The sequence below is a fragment of the Ochlerotatus camptorhynchus genome, unplaced genomic scaffold, assembly GCF_037179485.1.
Source record: "Ochlerotatus camptorhynchus isolate MF236.1 unplaced genomic scaffold, CSIRO-AGI_Acam_v1.1 ptg000855l, whole genome shotgun sequence".
In the NCBI taxonomy this organism is placed as follows: Eukaryota; Metazoa; Arthropoda; class Insecta; order Diptera; family Culicidae; genus Ochlerotatus; species Ochlerotatus camptorhynchus.
Window position 1 is genome coordinate 94,701 of NW_027041314.1, and position 21,843 is coordinate 116,543.

Consider the following 21,843-nt stretch of genomic DNA (forward strand, 5'->3'; position numbering starts at 1 on the left):
TTTCTGCTCATTGGAAGAAATATACGTTAAAATAAGTTACCGCATTGTTCACATTTCAACAGAATCAATATGTTTTAGTGAAAACTACAGAAATTACCTTCAATGAAATCAGTTAAGCCTATTTTTATACGAACAATATTTAATGGGACTGTTATGCCTAGAAATTTGCAATGAAGTAGGATATTCTACGCATGTTAGTCCCACTAGAGACTGTTACTTTCAGTGTTGCTTTGATGGCCACGTTGCGTTTGACGTCTTTACTCTTGTGCTTGCGTTCTCCGCGAAGTTTTGGAAGATCCTGGATAGTTTGTATAGCTTTCCATCATTAAATTATACCAACAATAAATTTGTTGACATTGCTACTTCTATAAAACTATTAAAAGTATGGGCATTGCAAGAAACTAATGATGAATGCACTATTTAGAACATAAACTTCTTAACATCTTGTTCTACTCCTTAGCAAGATGAACGTAGGCCTAAAGGAGATTGTGCTTAATCATGTTGAGTCCAACCATAGATTTATGGCGGCTGTGGACAAAAGATCAATACGTTACACGATCGTCGATCGTGGGCTTCGATGATTTCAAGAAATACTTTGGATTAGTTGACATGCACATGCAAATTTCGTCCGTACAAAGTTGACTTTTATGCTGCGTATTATCATATTATAAAAGGGGCTTTTCATGCAACACGTAGACACTATAGGGGGAGTGTCGGGGTGGCGATTGTCTACGTAAGTGTCTAATAATGCAGTGTTTGAAATTAGAAACTGGTGTTTTAATATGAAATCCCGTTTTTCTTAATATTTATCAACATAAAATAAAACTTCCACTTCCTAAAATGGTTCATACCGTTTCTTTTGATTATATAAATCCTGTTTCAATAATTTGTGTACACAAATCGATTCGTTAATGATAGATTCAGTCAAGAAAATCTTTGTGGGACAATTATGCGTAGAATTTCAACATGTGACAATTAGGCTTGATATTGTTTTTATACAAACCCAGAACAAGTTATATGTTTTTCTATTTTCATTCCAAAGTCTACCTAAAAAAGTACTGTTTTATGAACAAAAGTGAAGAACGTCCAAAAGTAACATGGGACAGATATGCGTAGAACGGCAGTGCAGGTATCGCCTAAAAGTGAATGATTAATGTGATTTATTTGAATTTTTTATGCATGTGAAACAAAACAAAACAAGTTTTAATATTATTTTGAAAATCAATCACAATTCCACCTGTGTGCCATTAAATGTGATATTAAATAGCAGCTATGTAAACGTTCCATTAAAACAATGAAATGCTCCTTAAACCTTTGATAAACGCTCCATCACTTCATAGCTACTCATATTTACTGTCCTGGCTGTGTCTTATTTTAATCAGAGGAGCGGAGTGACGGGCAAGCATCTTGAATAAGCTCCCAAATGAAGCTTATTTTAGAATATTTTTAGAAGCTTCTTTTTATTTTGGATCAGCCAACTCGATTGAGCTTAGAATATCAGCATCACGAATATAGTTAGTATTATGGAGATATTCATTCATGGAATTATATGTGCATCGTAGGCATATCAACTAGATTACCACAAAACAATCTAAAAGTTCATATTTTAAACAGACTAACATCCAGACTAGTGCCTTTAGGTGAGATAACCTTTCTCTGTTTTGTTTATTGTACCTGGCTGGCGCTTTTGGTTTAAAGATTATGTAAGGGATTTGGTTGAAATGTTCATATACCAAATACTCATATATGTACATCTCAAAGCGAATATCTCAATAAAATTAACTGGATTCATGATGCGGCAAAGTTGTTACTTATTTTTTGAACTACAAGATTTGGTATACTGAATTAAATGAGAACAAGGAAACTTTTTTACTATTGAAACAGTGTAGGGTTGTAATTTTTAATATATAATATCCAAAATTTCCACACAAAATTAAAATTTAAAGCTTCAACTCAACTCTACCCTATGAGCTAAATCTTTCGGATAATAGTTTTCTCACTTAAAGGAGAAAATCTAAAGGTTGGCCCGTGGAAAATTACAACTTTTTTTTGTGGGCTATATTCACCTACGCATAAGACTTAACCTTTGAATTAGTTTAAGATTTAAGCATAGGTTATGAAATCGACCCTTAGTTTATTTTATACTTTTGAAAAAGCTTATTATTAAAAGTTAAAGTATCAAAAATTTACATTTTTAAACATGGCCTTATCTTGTTTTTAATAAAAATGAAAGCAACCTAGAATCAGGATTCATTAGTTGGATTAAACAGTCCACTGACCTTTTTTTCAAAACGCTCCGCTCAAAACATTTGGATATAGCCCACGGGTCGTACGTTGGGAAGGCCTGAGGCCTTAAACTCCAATTCAGAATATGTTGGAAGTTTCCGTTTAACGGTATGGCTAGTTATTAATATTGTTTCATGTTTAAAAGCAAAATGAAAATGATTTGATGTATTTGTATAGATTGTTAAATTACCTTAGTTTTTTTTTTCATCTTTTTATACGTTTCTTAGATTTGCCTTTAGTGCTAATAGGCACAGATTCAGACTCTCAGGACTTATCAACTCGGTAGTTCACAGTTTCTTGACACCCAATGAATATTTTTCACTAGAATAGAAATCACCAGCATAGAAGCAAATATTATAAATTAATTTATAATATTTGATAGAAGGCTTGCTACTTAGATTTAGAAATAATGATAACGCTAATGCTGAAGTTTATAATCATCAATGCATTTATCGCAATGAAGTAGAATAGTGAAATTGCGAGTTGTACACTAAATTAGCCATTTGTAATATTCTATCCTTAGGAAAAGCTCAATCCGAATCTAGCATGCGTACTTTTGAAAAACACTGGTACCGATAAACACAATCTTGTCACAAACACGGCATCTTAAAAACAATTAAGTTAAACCTGCACCAGTGGTGAGTTAATTGCATTGAGGATCTCTAATTTATTCTATTCTTTACCAACTTTCTTCTTATTTTACGGTGTTTCAAATTTAATTTCTTATGTATACAAGATTTCTGTACACTACTATTTTGCGTTATTTTTCAACTAACGATGCTAGGTTGATGATTTAAAAGAAACATGTTGCAGCCGAAAGATCGCTAATTAAAACTAAGAGTTGACCAGCCTACGGAAATCTTTAAAATAAAAATAAGCAATGTTTTAATAAGGCGAAACTGCTTTAGACTGATGCAACATTTGAAGTTTTCGCTTCACAATACTCAAACGAGCCCTGAGTAGCCTCCCAAAATGTGATCTCATTTGGCTCACTTGACTAGGCACGAACCATTTGAAATTTATATGGAAATTACTATGGGAGAACTTTTTTTTGTCCATTGACTTTTTGCGTTTTTCCTATTGCTCTTATAAAATATACTAAAAAAAAATTAAAAAATTAAAATAATATACTAATTGCATGATCAAGCAGCTGTTTTGTGGGCAACACTGCAATGTGCAGTGTGACATAGTGGCACAGGATTGCAACGCCTGTCATCTGGGAACAACTCGAGTGAAGCCAAATTTCTCTGGTGCTCTGGTGCTCATTTGACAGCTCCTCCTTTTCCTCTATGATTAAGCTTGGTACATGTCGCGCCGCGTTGCGGAAAATAGATAGAGTTTTCTAGATAACGTTATAGGCGAGCATGATTCACGCAAATTGTGCTCGTCAATTCGAAAACAACTAAATAATTTTTTAACTGTCCATTGCGGGAAAGTAAGAATGGTTTTGAAGGCATTACATTTGTTGGCACATTACCGCATTTAATGTTACATGGTTGGAGCTTAAATATGTTAATGTTGATATGCTGATGTTTTCGGCGGTTTTAAGAACTGGATCGCATTGCAGGGGGTTGCATAGTAGCCATGATTGTTGTGCTCTATTTCACGCGCGACGTAAATGTTGCCTGCTGAGCAGTTGATTGAGCAAGATCATCAGACACCAACGTCGAAGATGATTAATATCTTTTATATCTTACCCTCAATCGAAAAGTGGTTTCCGGCAAAGTGTGCAAAGTAGCTGAGTAAATTGCCTACAACCACAGCTGTCATTTTTTAAACAACGCGATATGGTGAATTGTTACCTAGATACGATCAAAAAGTTTTCTTCCGATAGTTTTTTTCCGTATAACCTTCAAATGGTTTATGTCAAGTCAGTTTCTTGCCGAAAGAGATCTAATTTTGGGAAGCTTATAAATACCCAGTGTGAAACCGATTGAACACTATGAAGCGAAAATTTCAAACTTTGCAACAATCTAATGTACCAATGTACATAGACCACCGATTTCTCGCAAATTAGAGCTCACACAAACTAACAACACAAACAGGTAGCGGAATCATTCTTGTATCAGTTGAGCAAATCCCCAAATAGCTTAAAACAAAGAAATTTCTAACAGCCTTTCAGATTTCCTAGAAGTTAAAGTGATGTACTAGACTCCGGCAAAAAAGAACTATAATATTATATATACTATGATAAAGTTTAAAGAAAAAAACTTGTAAGCTACAAGAGAAGGTTGATGCCTCTACCTAATTCCAAGGGACCTGGGTTCAATTCCAGTCGGTGCCGTCGGGATTTTCTCTTATAAAGAAAGTTAAAAAAAAATATACTGAAATATGATGAACTGTTTTCGGTTTTCATCATTTTTTTATGTGTCTATTTTGAAAACTCCAGATAAATTAGAAATTTTGATAATTGTAAATTTATGAAAAGTACTCAATACGTAAAATAGAAGAGTTTTAAAGCTTCTGTCTTACATGGTACATGTTCCTAACCTGGGTCTAATAAGTTGCCACTACTTATGATTATTATCATTAATTGACCTGCAGACGAAATTCCACTGCCAAAATATGTGTCAATATACGCTTATCATTTCCGTAACAATTGGGCACGATAGATAGTTACTAAACTTACCATTACCTAATGAAAACTTTTAAGAAACATGAATTTAATGTTGGTTGGAAATGCTAGCATGAAGCTTTAGTGTGATAATTTATTAGCTAGAGAATGATCTTTAGAAGAGGGTAGGTGGATAGGTCAAGAGGAGCACTACAATAGTTAGGTAAAGAAGAATTTCATTATAACACACCATCGACTGGAAATGCTCTCGCAACGTGGGGCTTTAGGTAGTGATGAAACGTCGCTAGAACTATTCCACAGCCGCAGTCAGTAATGAGCAAAAGAAGGACGCGTATCTTTTGCCTGTAGACTTGAAGACATACTTCAAGTCTCCGCGTACATCGCACGAGTTAGGCAAAAGATGTGCGTTTGACTTTATACTGTCGCATTAATTGCCCTTCGCTCATTTTCAACTTCTATTCAATTTTCATACTGCCGTACTCTAACGGAACTATCCACCTACCCTCTTCTAAAGATCATTCTCTAGCTAATAAAGTATCACACTAAAGCTTCATGTTAGCATTTCCTCTTTCTCTCTCTCTCTCCCTCTCTCTCTCTCTCTCTCTCTCTCTCTCTCTCTCTCTCTCTCTCTCTCTCTCTCTCTCTCTCTCTCTCTCTCTCTCTCTCTCTCTCTCTCTCTCTCTCTCTCTTCTCTCTCTCTCTCTCTCTATCTCCATCTCTATCTACCTTTCCCACACACACACACACCCACGCGCACCTTGAACTCGGATATATTCCTGTTTTTCAAGCGAATGTGTACACCGATTGAGGATTTTATGTTGTTTGTCCGTATAAACCATTATTGCCTGACATTTTTTTTAATTGAATGTTACTTGAACGTTAGAACATAATTTACGAGTATACGTGTGTATAGCTGTCGTATTGTTATATATTATTAAAAAATAAGATGGCTTCAAATCGTTACATAAAAACTAAAAATTATTATTGAATGCCTACATATAATGAAACTTTTGTTTTTTTTTATCAGATCATTTTCCAAGAAAGTAAAAACACAGCTGGTTGAAGGAGTGCCATCCTATTTTCGCCGAAATCAAGGGGGGCCGCCACAAAGAGCCCCCATTAACTCACCATCCAGTAGTAATATGGAGTTTTTAAGAGGCGTTTATGCGTTTATGCAAGTGAGCAGATCATCGGTAAGTACTCACAGTTATTAATTACTAATTATTATTATTAATTGTATACTGAAAATTAAAATTTATCATACTCGCTCCATACACAGGATCCCTCATTCAAGGTTTACAACTGAAGTAGAAAGATCGGTTTTTTCGTAAGAGTGTTCAAACCGAACATTTCCGCAACAAATGGTTTGAGAAGTTTTGCCATTGCAATTCTTTAAATACCCCATGATGGTATGAAGCACAAGCTTCCTGATGACATATCAAAAGTATGATACTCCAAAAATCATCATCAAGAAAAACGATACAGTTTACTCCACTATAAAAGAATTTTGCTGCTATTATTATCAAGGTGTAGTACACGGGTACACGGAAAGAGGTCAATAGCAAAACCAGAAAAATTGGTTTAGTTTTTTTTTTTGAGGCTTCATAAAATGAGTGCGCCTACATGAGAATCACGTAGTTCTTACGTGAAAAGTACGATCGAAAAAATCTGCGTATTTTTTCACGTAACATTGACGCGAACATTAGTTTGAGTGTAGGATATATGTATTGAGTATAACAGCTTTGTTATTCGAAATTAGGCGTTCTCTTTCACTTCATCTTCTTTTTCTTCTTGATTTTTGCTCTTTTCGACGTCTTTACGCCTGCTCTCAACTTCGTATTCTTGAAGCACTTCCACAGTTGTAAATTGAGAGCTTTCTATGTTAACCAAAGCATGAATTGGTATATTGTTGAATTTTGAAGCCTAACATTTTTCTAGACTGGACCGGGAATCAACCCAAGCCCTGGCTAGGCTACCTAAGGCCACTAAATGTTCCTGTTTCTTTCAAAATGGCCACCTCTAATAGCAGCTGGTGGAATGCCACTTTCGATGTGAAACCTAATAAAACAAATTTCAAAGAAACGCCATTTTCGCAATATCTAAAATCAGACTTCTAGATACGCAACTAAATTCAGAGATTTAACACAATAGTGAAACCAACTTCAAACTTTAAATAAAATATATTGAAATTGTTTTAACGCTCGGTTAAATCTCAAACAGCCTATTATCTCTGCAAAATATCTGTTTTTAGCTGATAACTCAGCAAAAATCTGTTAGTCTCGGCAAATTGTTAAGTGGAATGAAAAGGAAAGTGCGAGCATTCGGGATGAGAGACGAAATTGAACAAAACAAATTTTGTAAATCATAACTCATTAGTAGTTTTCATCCTCTGAAGAATTCAAGAAAATCCGATGTGCCATTTTTATCGAATACTCCCTTTAATGTATTAAAAATAAGCAAAACGTCCACATGCAGATTAACGTACCTTTACAAGACCTGCTCACAAAGAAAGTGGAGATAAATCATAAATCTTTAGAGAGAATATCTACTCACAGCGCCGCCGGTCGTGTAGTGGTAAGCGTGGTTACCTCTCACCCCAGCAGGCCTGGATTCAATCCCAGTCGGCGCCGCCGGGATGTTCTGAGGCATAACATTTCTGATCACGCCTTTTTTCTGAAGGGAAGTAAAGCCGTTGGTCCCCGGTCCATGAGTTGATGAGTCGATAGGTGGGGTCCAGGTATGGAAGCTGCCTCCCTGGCGTCGGTAGCGTGCTCAGTACGAAAAACATCGAAGAAAAACAAATCAAGGAAAAAAAATATCTAATCACCCATCAGACATTCTAATATGGAAATGAGTATTAAGCAATGATATTGATGTTAAATGAAATATTCAATAAATGCAAAAAATCCACAATTGTCTTCACTTCGAACATTTGAGTTGTGTTGCAGAAGTACAGTTTAAGGAAGCTTTCACCATTAAGCCACGGTTTTCAAAGTACGTACAAAATATGTTAACACTTGTTTGAAAGATCTTTTAGAGTCAAAATTTTCCAAAAAAAAATCGCGAAAAATCTGATGTTTTCGAAAAGTTACAGACATTTTTTTTTCTAAAATTATAACATAACATAACTTGTAGGAGATCAACAAGAAAAACTCAATAGTGAAGGGAAAATTTTATTTCTGGGCATGATAGTTTTTAAATACATTATTAGCTAAAAAGCTTGCTCGTTGGCTTGTCCATCTCGTTTCAGGTCTTGCTTGCGTTTCGCTTGAAGATGTTTTTAGGAGTATCAAATGTCGTTGAAATGTCATTAGAAAGCTGTAATTGCAATTGTAATCATTCACAAATGCCTTTTTTTTTACCTTGATTTGTTTTCCGTCGATCTTGTTTTCCTCTGTTGCTACCGACTTCCGATGTACTCTAAACAATCATAAATGGAGCAGAATGTGCAATTTTTTCGAGGGGATTTCTTTGTTAGCCAAGTTAGCACAATATCTGGGCACAATCATGTGGTTTCTTTATGTAATTCACACCGTCATGGGGCATTTTAAGATTTGTAGTGGCAAAACTTCTCTAAAACTGCCATTCAGTTTGCAATCTTTTTCCCAGTGCCGAACTTTTGCCCATCGGTGGAGTAAAAGTTCGTTTTGAACGCTCTTCTTAAATAATCGTTCTTGCTACGAATGAACTAAAAACTCATCAATGCTCTGTGAGAGTAAGTTGTAAACCTTGCATTAGGGATCGTGTGTATATAATTAGTTTGATTATAAATGCTTAAAGTTTCAAAATATTTTAATTTGTTCAACTGAGGTCGATGTGTTGTACCAGCTTACTCTATACACTATATTTTTGATGCCAAGATTGGCACCGCCGCCGACTAGCATTTGATTTTACTTGGTTTCTTGCCAAAACATATCAAAATTCAGCTAAGAAAAAAATCACTGTAACATTTAATGTCATATTACACGTCACGGCTCATGTTTACCACGGGCACCCGGATCTTATGTAACAGTGATTTGATCTGATTATGATCAAGTTTCGCAAAAACATGAAGATTTATTTGCCTCTATCAGCATTCTGGAACATTACGTCATACTGACAGTGTATCGCAAGGGTACTTCATTAAAAAAAACTGTCAAATTTCTTATAGACCACCCTTCAGTTCGATTCATAACCCCAAAATATCAGCCTGTGCAAAAAATGCTAAAGATTGATGAAGGTTTAGAGGTCGCGCAAATGGTATGAAATTTGTATGGGTATTAATGTGGAAGAATTATAAAAATCGCTTATATCGCACTAACTTTGGTTTTAATGGTGTTGAAAAAATGTAATATGTTGTTGCTATGACAATGACCAAAAAGCTTGCTGTTGCTACGATCTGTTAAACAGCGTCTCAAGAAAGATAGAAATGCGAAAAAATGCCAATATAGGGTAGATTTTGACATATGAAAATGTGCAAGAAAACAGCACCAATTTCATGACAACAGTTCCAAATTTTTCCATCGTTTACACAACTACAACCAAAGTTAGAGATATTTATGCGATACCCAATAATTTACCATACTAATTCACCGAAATCTCCATACAATCTGCAATCCAATGGCGCAAACTCTAAACCAGGCCTGCCCAACGTTTTTGAACCGCGAGCCAAATGTTAGCTTGTGGGCTAAAAATGGAGTCGGAGTCGGTTTTTACGTGGTTTTTTTTACGCAGTACGCTTTTAAAAAATTTCCAATCACATTATCAGATTTGGGCCAAATGTAATAAAAATATATACCTTAAAAAAATCAGAAATTTAGTAGCTCACTGCCATCACGAAAATTTGCAGAAACGTGTTTATGACTGAAATAAGTCGGAAAATTTGTTATGACAAGCGTGCTACTAGGGTTCAACAATGTTACAAATTTAATTTTTTTATTTATTTTTGTTAGTGTTTAAGATATCAGCAGTCAACAGCTTAGTTAATTAATAAGAAACATAAAATTGTTAGCTGCTGTCCAACACTCGTTGCATATTGATCTTAAAAACTGAAAACCGCAAACATGGTTCTAAGTTCTCGTCTGACAAAGTTCAACGAGAATGAAACAACCCACCGGCCGAATGCGAAGACTTTTTTTTTAAATTGGTTGCGCAGGCCTTTTCTAAACCTTCATCAATCTTTATCATTTTTAGTATACAGTCATATTTTAGGGTATTGAATAGAACTGGAGGGTGGCGTATAAGAAATTTATTATTTTTATTTCAATATGTAGGACCCTTGTGTATCACCCATACTCGCACTCAGTAAATCAATTCCGATGTTATTTAAATGTGATCTATGTGTAATGTTGAATTTGAAGTTTGATGCTGTGACCGTTGAGAAACTGAATATTTGTATCTGAATAAAATAAAATACATTTTTATGCTACATATATTTGAATGTTTATTAACTAATTTTTTACCATTATCATTTTAGGTTAATCATGTGAAAACAGATTCCTCAATATTCCGATTACACACCAATGCAACCGTTGTGCTTTTGGTAACGTTCTCAATAGCAGTAACAACTCGGCAATACGTCGGAAATCCAATAGACTGCGTACATACACGGTAAGTAGTATTTAATCATTGTTCAATAAAAACAGCCAAATCCACATCTTGCACCCATCTCTTTACAAGTTTTATAGGGTTTTTTAATATAATTTCCGTTCTACTAAGCACAATCCGCACTCTCTTTTTCGAACCGATTTTAACCCAAAAAAGGAGTGATTCTACTGAATTTATTTACCGTTCTATACGTACCGTTGGATTTGATAAATAGTCACAAATTGTTGAGATATTGTTAGAAATCTAACACTGCTTCTTGATTCTAAGTTTGTTCCACGAATTTCGATTTCATCCTAACACATTGAAACGCCATTGGTTTAGATATTTAGAGTTTTCTTCGTTCTACGAACGAACAAAGAAAAAAAAATTGCTATGAGCGCTTCTTTTGTTTGAGAACAATGAGTGTAAATAGTCATACATATAGTCATAAAAGCTCGTTTAGGCATTTTTGTGGCTAAAGCATCGAAACAAACGTATTAATGATTCGTGCATGGTGAAATTATTGTTATTATTGATAGAACGGAAATGGGCGATTACGACGAAGTAGCACTATACCCTACATATACTTATAAAAATTGATAAATGTAAGCATAATGTAAATGTAGCAGATATAAATTATCCTGCAATCTAGTACAACGCACAATGTAATGTTAAAGCCTGGTTTGTTCTAAGATTTAAATTTAGATGCTGTTTAATTCTTTAGCTGGACATTAAGTCGTAATCTGATGTTAATATATGGAATTTCTATGCCATCTAAACACGTCTACAATATTTATTAGCTTGTTGACTGTATTAACTCTCAATTTCTCGATGTTCTATATGTATTTCGATATTCCTGCCTATCTCGATGATTTGAGCAGTGCCTTCGAATTCCTTATTTATTTATCAAAATATCAATCAATCGTTCTAAAAGTCAGGTGTTTATTTTACCCCCACTTCCTTTACGAGATATACAAATGCACTTTTTGAAGCCGAAGTACTTCCATAACCGTACTAGTAGGCAAATAATGATTCCTTTATAATCGAACAATGGATCTTTTTTTTCCATTGATTTGTTTTCCGTCGATCTTGTTTTCCGCAGAGAATAAGAGACGTGCGAAGACTGAAGCCCAAAGTTCCAATCGAGCAATGTAAATAAACACGAGCGCTTCACCAAGAAAAAAGCGTGGGGAGTATTAAGATTGGGGTTGAATTTAAATTTTGAGGTTGGTTGGTTGGTTGGTTGTCTTTATTAATTGTTAAGATTTAAAAAGGTAATTATAATTAAGTTTGCGTATGAAAAGTGAAATTGGACACCATAAATAAATTTTTATGGTTATTTTGCTTAACGACGTGTTCGGGGTATCATCCAAACCATTTGTGAAATAGTTCTATCATTAGGGTTATCGTTGGTTTATGGTATTGTTTATTAGGGCTGAGCTGGAATATTATTGTCACTCAGAGTTGTCAAAAATTGATTGAATACCAATACTACCGATACGGTTAAAAAATTATTCATTTTTTGCAGATGACAGTCGCTCAAATTAAAAGTCACTCGAAGTAATCACAAAATTGCGGGTTGCCAAACCTTGCAGAAAAATAACTTAGTTAGCCGTGCAACCAGAATTACATTTATTCTCTCCGCGCGTCTCTTATATAACATCCTCTCTGATTTTCCGTACTGAGTACCTATGCTACCAACGCCAGGGAGATAGCTCACACACCTGGACCCTACTTATCAACCCGTAAACCCATGGACCAACGGCTTTACTTCCAGAAGGAAGGCGTGATCAGAGATTTTAGAAATGGAACTTGGCTGTATTTTGTAATTGTATATTTCATGCAAATCATCATCTCTACTCATCACTCCACTGCGTCCTAGCAAGAAGAACGGTCCACTTGTTTCGTGCTCCGTTGTTTTGGAAGTTTCCTCGCTATTCTCTCGTGTCTATTATAATTTTTTTTCTCGCTTAGTGATTCCTGACATAGCTCCCGGTAAATTAATCCGAAGGTGAGTTTTTTTTTTTCGGAGAAGAAAGTGTGGTTTTCGGCATAATCGCAAGAAAAGATTAATCGGTGCGATTGGCAATTCGAAAACCACATAGCACATTATCGTTGCGTGGTCACGCATACCCGCTCACGAGTATGAGCACCCGTCTTTACATCTTCATCGTTCATCCATCATTGTGTGTACAACTGAGTGCCGAGCGTCAACCAAGCACACCACAACGAAGATCGCCCTCGCACGCGCATCGTAGAACACCGACATATATAACGCTCGGTGGTAGTAGAATAGGATTAACAGATATGTTTTTGTTCTTGTTTCTTTATCTAGTCAATTAGTTAAATTTTCATTTTGTATTCTGTGTTTATAGTATGTTCTGTGTATTCTGTCTTCCACTAGTACGGCAAAATGGACATTCGGAAGACGACCATACTTTGCCACTCGATGGTAATATGGGTCGAAAACGCACGCCATTTTAAAAGAAAGATAATACGATCCCTGGTTCGTCGTCTCAGTTTGGCAATGGACAGGCTCAGAAAGCTCTCGATCGCGAGTCTACCCGGAAGACTCAACTGGCCCATGGGTTGTCTACTTTCAGCCCAAAAATAATGTTATGCAAATCAGTCATGATCTGACACAGCGGTTCTTGGCCGTGACCGAATTCTCGAAGGTTAGGCACAATAAACTTCGTGTTGTCATCTCCAACCTGAAGCAAGCTAACGAGATTGTTGACTCCCAGCTCTTTACGCTCGAGTATAGAGTTAACATCCCAGCACGTGATGTGGAGATCGAAGGTGTGGTCACTGAAGCGAGTCTGACCCCTGAGATCTTGGCGAAGCAGGTGGTTGGCCGTTTGAAACGCTTTGAAAAAAAAAATCCATTATAGAGCTCTACGTGTTTTGTCCAAAAAAGTACCATTCTGCCCCAATGTGTGGCTGTACCTCACAAAAAAAACTGATTGTTCTTAATTTTAAAATCGATTTCCGCCATATCTGACGATCAATATAAATGTGCAATTTATTGCAGAAATTAAGGTACACTGGGGGAATGGGAATTTTAATCTAGTGGTATGATTAAACTTATTTTCCAGTTCCAAAAACAATGAAAATTTTAAAAAACTGAAAAAGATATTTAACAATGTGAAAAATGGTCGGGTTTTCCACATTCTGCCAAATAAAGGGTGTCCACGTAATTTATGCACCACTGACATTTGCACATAACTCATCCTGCATACGATGAAAAATTACCAAATTTTATTGAAATTTACTTCAACGTGTATTGTTTAAATTTTGTAAGTTTGGTGTTATTCTGTTGTGAAGATTTCAAAATTGAACCGAAACAGCAAAGCAACCGTGCAAAGATTTTACTCGCAAACCGTGAAAATTCAACATTATCCTACTGTGAACTCGGAAAACAACTCGGGATAGTGCAGAGGAACTACTGTTTCAAGAGTGCTAAAACGATTTGATGAAGATTAGATCATCGAACACAAGCTAAAAACCAGGTACAGTAAGCAAAAACGTCCAACAGAAGGTGGTGCGTGCATTCAAAAGTAATCCGAATGGTTCGGCAAAGCAAGCCCCACGCTTATCATAATATTGACGCAAATAGGAATTATTGACACAAATATTGATGATGTAAATACTGAAATATTGTAAATATCGATGTATTGACGTCAATATCGATGTATTGACGTCAATATCGATGTATTGACGTCAATATAGAATGTACAATTATTGTCAATCAGGGTTACTTCCACTCTCTTGCTATAAAAAAATGTTTTTCGGAATTATGAAATCATGAAATAGTATAATGCTAAGTAGTACATGTAAGTTACAAAAATAGGTCATGAAGTATATGTTTGACACATAAAATCTGTCAATATTGCTTTCAGTGCGTCATAATCAACGATTTTACGACTAGTGAGCGCTCACTCTGAGTGAACGCTCACGAATCATAAGATCGCTGATTGTGACGCTCGCGAAATTGACAGGTTTTATGAGTTAAACACATACTTTACACCCTCTTCTTGTTACTTACTAGTACAACATAGCATTATAACATCTAATGATTGCATAATTCCGAAAAATATTTTTTTATAGCAGGTGAGTGGAAGCAATTGTGTAGGATTCACTGAAGGGATGTGGTTATAAAGTTGCATGTTTCAAAAAGTTATGTTCAGAATGTGAAAGGTCGTTCTGAATTACATACGTACAAGGTCCAGAAGTTCCCCAATAGAGATGAACGGCGGAATTTGGTGGCAAAAACACGCACAAAAAAGCTGTATCTGGAAATTCTAACAAAATTTGATTGCTGTGTAATGGATGACGAAACATAAGTCAAAGCCGACTTTCAACAATTACTAGGCATGGACTTTTTCACTGCCCGTGATAAGTTTGGCAGATAAATTTAAGCAGCAAAAAATTCGAAGCTTGCCAAAATTTGTTTTGATTTGGCATGCAATTTGTAGTTATGTTAAAAGAATTGAGATGTTCGTCACAACCGGAACTGTGAATCAAGAAATGTATCTAAATTAAAGCCTCCAAAAACGTCACCGACGCCAAGGAGGCAGCTTCCACACCCAGGCATGGAAAATCATTTGCATTCATTTCGTGCATTCATTTACATTCATTTGCCTTAACTTTTTTTATCAACAGAATTCCGCAAAACAATGTATGGAGCTTTAGTAGGTTTTGTTATTAGCTACAACTTTTGTTAACAACTAAAATTCGTATCTCTTATGTATGACGAACCAGAGCGAACAGAATCCACTACTGTTTTTCAGTGAATGTATATTACATTCACTGAAAAACAGTAACAAGTTTTGCCCGCTCTAATTCGTTATGCATAAGAGACACAGATTTGAGTTATGGGAAAAAGTTGTAGCTAATAACAAAACCTACTAAAGCTCTGTACATCATTTTGCAGATTGCTGTTGATGAAAAAAGTTAGAGGCAAATGAATGTAAATGATTGCATGAAATGAATGTAAATGATTTTCCATGCCTGTCCACACCTGCACCCAACCTATCAACCCATGAACTGACCTATCGAAAATGAAAGTGGAAAAAAAGCTGAGAAAGAAGTGGCCGATACCACTGTGCAAAAATTAATGGAAGGTATAATGAGAAAAGTTCATGTATATGTTTATGGTAAATAAATGAGACAAAGCTAAACGTTAAATAGATTATTAATAAATCAAAGATCACCCTCTCAAAATATTTCTTGATTCTGATATAGGGGAAATGTATGTAATGTCGGCCTAAGTGTCCCTAATTTGGGCCCATACATAAATTCAGCAATCGACTAAATTTTCAATAGCAACCAAAAATATCCATTAGTACCGTCCTATTGACGCGTTCATCTAGATACAATTGATAAATAGCAGATTTTTAGCGATGGGCCCAATCTTAGATCCATAGGCCAACATTAGAGCCATTTCCCCTATGACTTTTGGAGATACATTTTGTGTGGTGCAATAATTTCGTGGACAACCTTTATGGGGTAAGTGTTAGCACATGGCTTGACTACTTGCCATGAGATGCATTAAAAAAAATATGATTTAAAATTTATTTAAAATTTAAAATATAATCAAGTAACGCATTGACAAACCCTGTTTGAAACTGTGTGCCGTATCGAAACTATTTGAGCTAGTTCTTATGGAGCCATTGTTGTCTCACTGTAAGCAGTATCTCCATGAAAACAACCGCGATTTCATGTCCAATCGATCATCGAAAACCAACCTGCTTTGTTTCCCTTTGTACGTTATGAATAGCCTAGTGGAGCGCTACCAGACCGACGCTAACTCCACTGATTTATCAGCAGCATGCGACAAGATCAATAACGCCATCGCCATAGTTAAACTAGAACGGCTGGGGATCAACAAACCCTTACTATCCTGGTGCCTGTCATATCTCATCGATCACCAACTTTGTGTTTCTATTGAGGATTGCTATTCGGGCACTTTCCCAGGAAAGTCACCTCGGACCACTATTTTTTTTAATTTATTTCAACAATGTGAACTTTGTGTTAGAGGGGCCCCGTCTGCCTTTCGCTGATGATCTTAAGATTTACTTAAAGATTAAAACGCATACTAATGCATTGTTTCTACAAAAACAGTTCGACAGATTTACTGTGAACCCGAAGAAATGTTCAGTAATTCTCTCGTAAAAAAGAGCCCTTGACGTTTAATTATATACTTTTAATTGATGTTATTCAACGAGTAAGTCACGTGAAAGATCTAGGTGTCATCTTGGATTTGCAACTGGCATTCAAACAGTACATTTCGTTTATCGTCGACAAAGCTTCCAAATCTTTGGGTTTCATCTTTAGGATTGCTAAGGATTTTGCCGATGTATAGCCTGAAATAACAATATTGCTGTCTAGTATCCTCTACTTAAGAATTTGCCACTGCCGTTTGGAATCCCTTCTATCAGAATGGAGCTGAGCAAATCGAGTCTTTTCAACGAAGATTCATTCGCTATGCACGTTGACGATTACCGATACCTTTTAGGAGGCTATGAGGAACGTTGTTCGCTGATCCACCTAGAACCTCTCAAGATACAATGAGATGCTCAACAGGCTTTATTTTTTGCTGATATCCTACAAAATAGAGTTGCGACGTATCACAATCTCGATCGTCAAACAGCTGAAGGTAGTAACGCTTGATACATTCCGATCAATGTGCTTGTCGAAGCTCTCTTAATGACCATCCATCAAGTTGACAAAAGAAGTAAAAAAAAACTGGTGAATGTCGTCTTCAGCGGTGATCCATTACCGATCTGGACATTCCCGACAATCACGACAAGCAGATGCTGCTTTGCTTGCTTATGTGAGTGTGTTGGTGAGTTAGCCCAACAGCTTCCGTTTAATTATGCCAGCTTTGATTGTAACTCACACAGTCGCGCTTGCCGAGACGAACTTGGAATGCGTAGGCATTGTTTTCATTTTCTTCTGTCGTTTCGCTTTTTCTCATTATCGTACTGCAGAAATCTTCACTGTTTTCGTTATGCTTTACATCATCAGCAGCGAGTGTTACGTTTTGCCTGTGAGCAGCGACCATTAATGGTGATTGTTGTTTGCCATGGCTCTACCTCTCACTGCGTTCTGTCAGCGATAGTCGGTTGATACGTTGACGAGTGTCGAGTAATAACGGTGCCGGTGGTGTAGTGGTAAGCGTGATTACCTCTCACCCCAGCAGGCCTGGGTTCAATCCCAGTCGGCGCCGCCGGGATGTTCTGAGGCATAACATCTCTGATCACGCCTTCCTTCGGATGGGAAGTAAAGCCGTTGGTCCCCGGTTCATGAGTTGATGGGTCGATAGGTAGGGTCCAGGTGTGGGAGCTGCCTTCCTGGCGTCGGTAGCATTGGTGCTCAGCACGGAAAACAAGATCGATGGAAAAAACAAACCAAAGGAAAAAAAAAATATCAAGATTCAAAATCAAATAATGTTGTCAATAAAGTGCAAATGGTGCCATATTAAAGTACAGAACTGGAAATAATCATGCAGTGGTACACATTACAAGAAAGTATATAATGAATCGCTTTTTTCATTATAGACAAATAACAAAAGTTAAAATATGACGAACGATTGAAGTTTATTAAATCCAATAGCATAGATATAGACGATGTGAAGTTTTTAAGTTAAGAGTTTCGTTTTCATGACAAATTCTAGTGGAATTATATTCAATATAGGAATGGGACACACGAATTTTGTAAAAAATTAGTCTACGATGACTCTTATATTATTATGAATGATGAATTTCTTCGCATTGAATATATTTTAACAGACAATGACGATATTTATTATATTGGGAGAGAACTGATATTAAAAATAATTAATAACAACATATTTAAATATGAGCTAAGAAACCGACTAAGTCTACGAAAGTTAAATTGCAATATTCGACAATGTATTAGTATAAGTATTACAGACGAACTGGACGCAATCAAATATATATCGATTAGTAAATTCAATTCACAGGCAGATTAATATCAATAAATGTTTTAAAACAACACTGTAAGAATCATAATTGTCTTTGTGATGTTCATAAAGAAACCTGATTAACTCGTAAGAAGAAAAAATAAAAATAAATGTAGATTTCAGTGATAAGTGTGGAAACGTTTTTTTTCATATAAAATAGGGTAAATTATGGCTTCGGCACCCATTGACTGTTTTCGGCAACCGAAATTGAAACGTTTATTTCACTGTATTTTCCCATCAAAACTCTTCGCTGAATGTATTAAGCCGATTCCTTACCTTTTCAGTTTCAATCTGATTACATTTTTACGACTGTGAATTCCTGTTATACCATATTTTTCTTTAAATGAAATATACATACTACAAAATACGGCTGATTTCGAGTTGCCGATAATAGAACAGCTGGTTAACACGCAGTTCAAATGGAAAGGGTGCCGAAGAAAAAGAGACTGCCGACAATAGTCACTCTCATCTGAGAAGTTTGGAGCGTTGTAAAAACATGTTCAACCCGTTTTGATCAATTCTGTCGATTGGAATTGGTAGAACAGCAAGCAGCAGATAAATGTCAACAAACAAACCTGTCATGTATGTGTGTGACGCTGAGAAATCGCTAATAGAAGTTCGGACGCTGCTTAGATTGACGAGATTACGTAAATTCCCCTATCAAATTTAGTTTTATATAAAATTTTAAGAAATAATAAAACAATAGAAAAATATGAATTCAACCGAAATTTAAAAAATAGCATATCAAAATATGTTGTCAACATGATTTCAAAAACTAAATTAGATATCATTTTGATAGTATTTTGATATCCGACTTTGCTCGGGTATAGTCTCATTACAACCGGAGATATTTGTATTTTAGTAAACAAACTTTTTTACAGTAAATTTTCATTTTTAGCTGTATCTCAAAAACTATCCTACCGAGATTTTTTTTTGACTGCATTTTCAGATTCAGCACACGATTTTTCTCAAGAATTATTGGTAAAAGATTCATTTTAATTTTTTTACTGTTATTTGTAAACTTGTGTTTTCTACCTGAAGGTACAAGTATCTTAACATATTGATATCACTAATGTATCAAGAATCAATGTTGCGTTGAGATCAATAGACTGCATATTAGAGTGCCAAGCAATACAGAAAACATCGTTAATATTGTTATTTTGCAATTTAAGTTGCCCAGAAGTCCCTTAACTGGTACAAGAAAAACATCTTGATACGAAACTGTTTCATGTTTAGTACTTGATTTTCTTTAAGTCTCAATAATGAAACTCAATTGTTGCAATGTACTGCTTGGATAACCTCTCAAATCATGCATCCAATTGGTGGAGCAAACTTGCTACACTCAAAATAGTATGAAGTTATTATTATTATTAATTTATTTGATAAGGCTCAACTGAATTAACTTTACAGAGCCGAGGATTCTTGTTCACTATACAATACATCTTAAAACTACAGTCAAAAGGTACAACACAATAAACATTTTATCTTCCGCTATCCAGTAAGCCTCCTCTACCAGAATTGGAGCCGTTTCCAGTGGTTTACTTGTATGGCAGAATCGCCAACGAGGGTCAGAGCGCTTCCATTGTAGAAATGGACGCAAAATGTGGTCAGCACTCACACATTCATCACGAAACGGTTGCTTTGCAAAGTCGACGACGTATCGACTGAAAGAACTGCTGATGAAGAACAATGAGGCGGACCACACAATGGTTGCTGCCGAGAAAACAGACGATCGCGTGGCACACATCGAGAGTGGTCTGCTTTTGTCGACAGCCGAGTGAACACTGATTAGTACGAAATTATATGCTACGATATATTGTATGAAACACTTGATCAACAAATCTATCAATTGATGTATGAGAGTTCCATAAAGCATTATGTTTCTCGAAACTTTGGTGTAACAGAGTTTGAATGGTATGTTTTTTTTTGTATCTTATGATCAACTGTTTCGAAATGTTACTAAAAAGTTGACAAAGTGTGTAGTGGTACGATCCAGCGTCCACAAATTATGCCACTTTGAGTTTTCTAGAGAGTTTATCTCGGACACAATTGCGATTTCAGGAATTAAATTTGCATCATCATATGGAATTAAATTTGCATCATCAGATTTGTTATTGTATGTTTTCCGGTAGAAGATAATTATCCCTTGGAAAAGGCGAAGTGGCTTCAAAGCCCACGCTTCTGGATCGTATCACCTTAAGCGTTATGAATCTATAAGTATTCAAACTTCGTTTTGCAAAAAAACTGAATCAAGTTGTTACTGCAATGGTTTGTTGCAAGCCATCTACCATGACGCAAATATGTCATGTCACTGGGATGAAAACACTTTTGGTGTTGGCATTGGCAAAAGCGGAGAAATAGGTGGTAAGGAAGACCACCAGTTTTGGGGGCACCAAATATGTTGTCAGTTGTTGATGCCGATATCGATGTCGACCTTTGAGGATGCGTTAGAGTCGGAGCTCGACTTTTCCAGAACTGCTGGTGAACTGAACACGGCACCAGATAGCGGGCGAATTGCCAGAACTAGTAGCTCATAATACCGAAACCAGATGGTTGCTGACAGAGGAGCTGCACCGATGTCGTTACCACTACTGACAAGTACCGTATAACCCACGCACATATTCAACAAATTCTATTATTGTTCAAACTATGCATTTGCTACTTATTTTCTACATAACTGTAACATGGATACCATCGATAATACGTAACTGTGCAAACATGTTGACAAATCATTGCGGTGTTGTTGCAGTTGAATAAGAATCATTAATTTTAATGTCCTCTCATCTGCCATGTAAAAAGTACTTGTCGTTAACTTCTCATGATGTTTTGAAAAATAGCTACATTATTGTAAAGTACCATTTAACATTTTTGCAACAGTTCAGTGAGTTGAATTATATATGGATAAAAAGTGCACTGCACGTGCTTTATTTTATAAAAAGTATTTGCAATCATTTTGGCCACCATCAATACATCAAACTTTAGGCCACCATCAATACATAAAGTTTGATTCGTGATAGTTATAATAGTAAAATTGTAGATTGGGAGACGGCTGGCGTCCTGATTAACATCCATACCTCTCACGTCAAAGTTACGTGTTCAAATCTCATCCCCGTACATGTCACGAGTGACCCTAGAGTGTTAAAGTAACTATAATAAAATAAAAATAGTGCAGATTGATGAAGGTGTAAAGTTTGTGCAAATGGTTTGAAGTTTGTATGTATTTGTATTGTTCGTAGTAAAAATTTCAAATGCATAACTTTTTTTTGTTTCACTACTGACCTTTTGTGATGGCATCGCTTTACTTTTGGTTCTAGTTTCTAGTTTGATAGTAAATCAATAATGATATAAATGTGCAAAATAGGATAAATTGATAGTTGAATATGTACATAGTACACTAGTTTCATTACATCAACAAAAACTGGATTGTTTA

At 35.9% G+C, this 21,843-nt stretch overlaps 1 protein-coding gene across 3 annotated transcripts in view; it reads left to right on the top strand.

Annotated features, from left to right (window-relative positions):
* The window catches only part of LOC135715328 (innexin shaking-B), a 157,620-nt gene that overhangs the window by 65,725 nt on the left and 70,052 nt on the right, over positions 1-21,843 (top strand). For 2 of the 3 annotated variants that reach the window (XM_065238646.1, XM_065238645.1), the window contains 2 exons: positions 5,889-6,054; positions 10,317-10,450. In XM_065238646.1, the coding sequence (XP_065094718.1) occupies positions 6,004-6,054; positions 10,317-10,450 (185 nt within the window). In that variant the 5' untranslated portion in view covers positions 5,889-6,003. Of the gene's footprint in view, positions 1-2,903; positions 2,925-5,888; positions 6,055-10,316; positions 10,451-21,843 lie in introns of those variants that run through there. The other variant, XM_065238647.1, reaches the window with a different exon arrangement.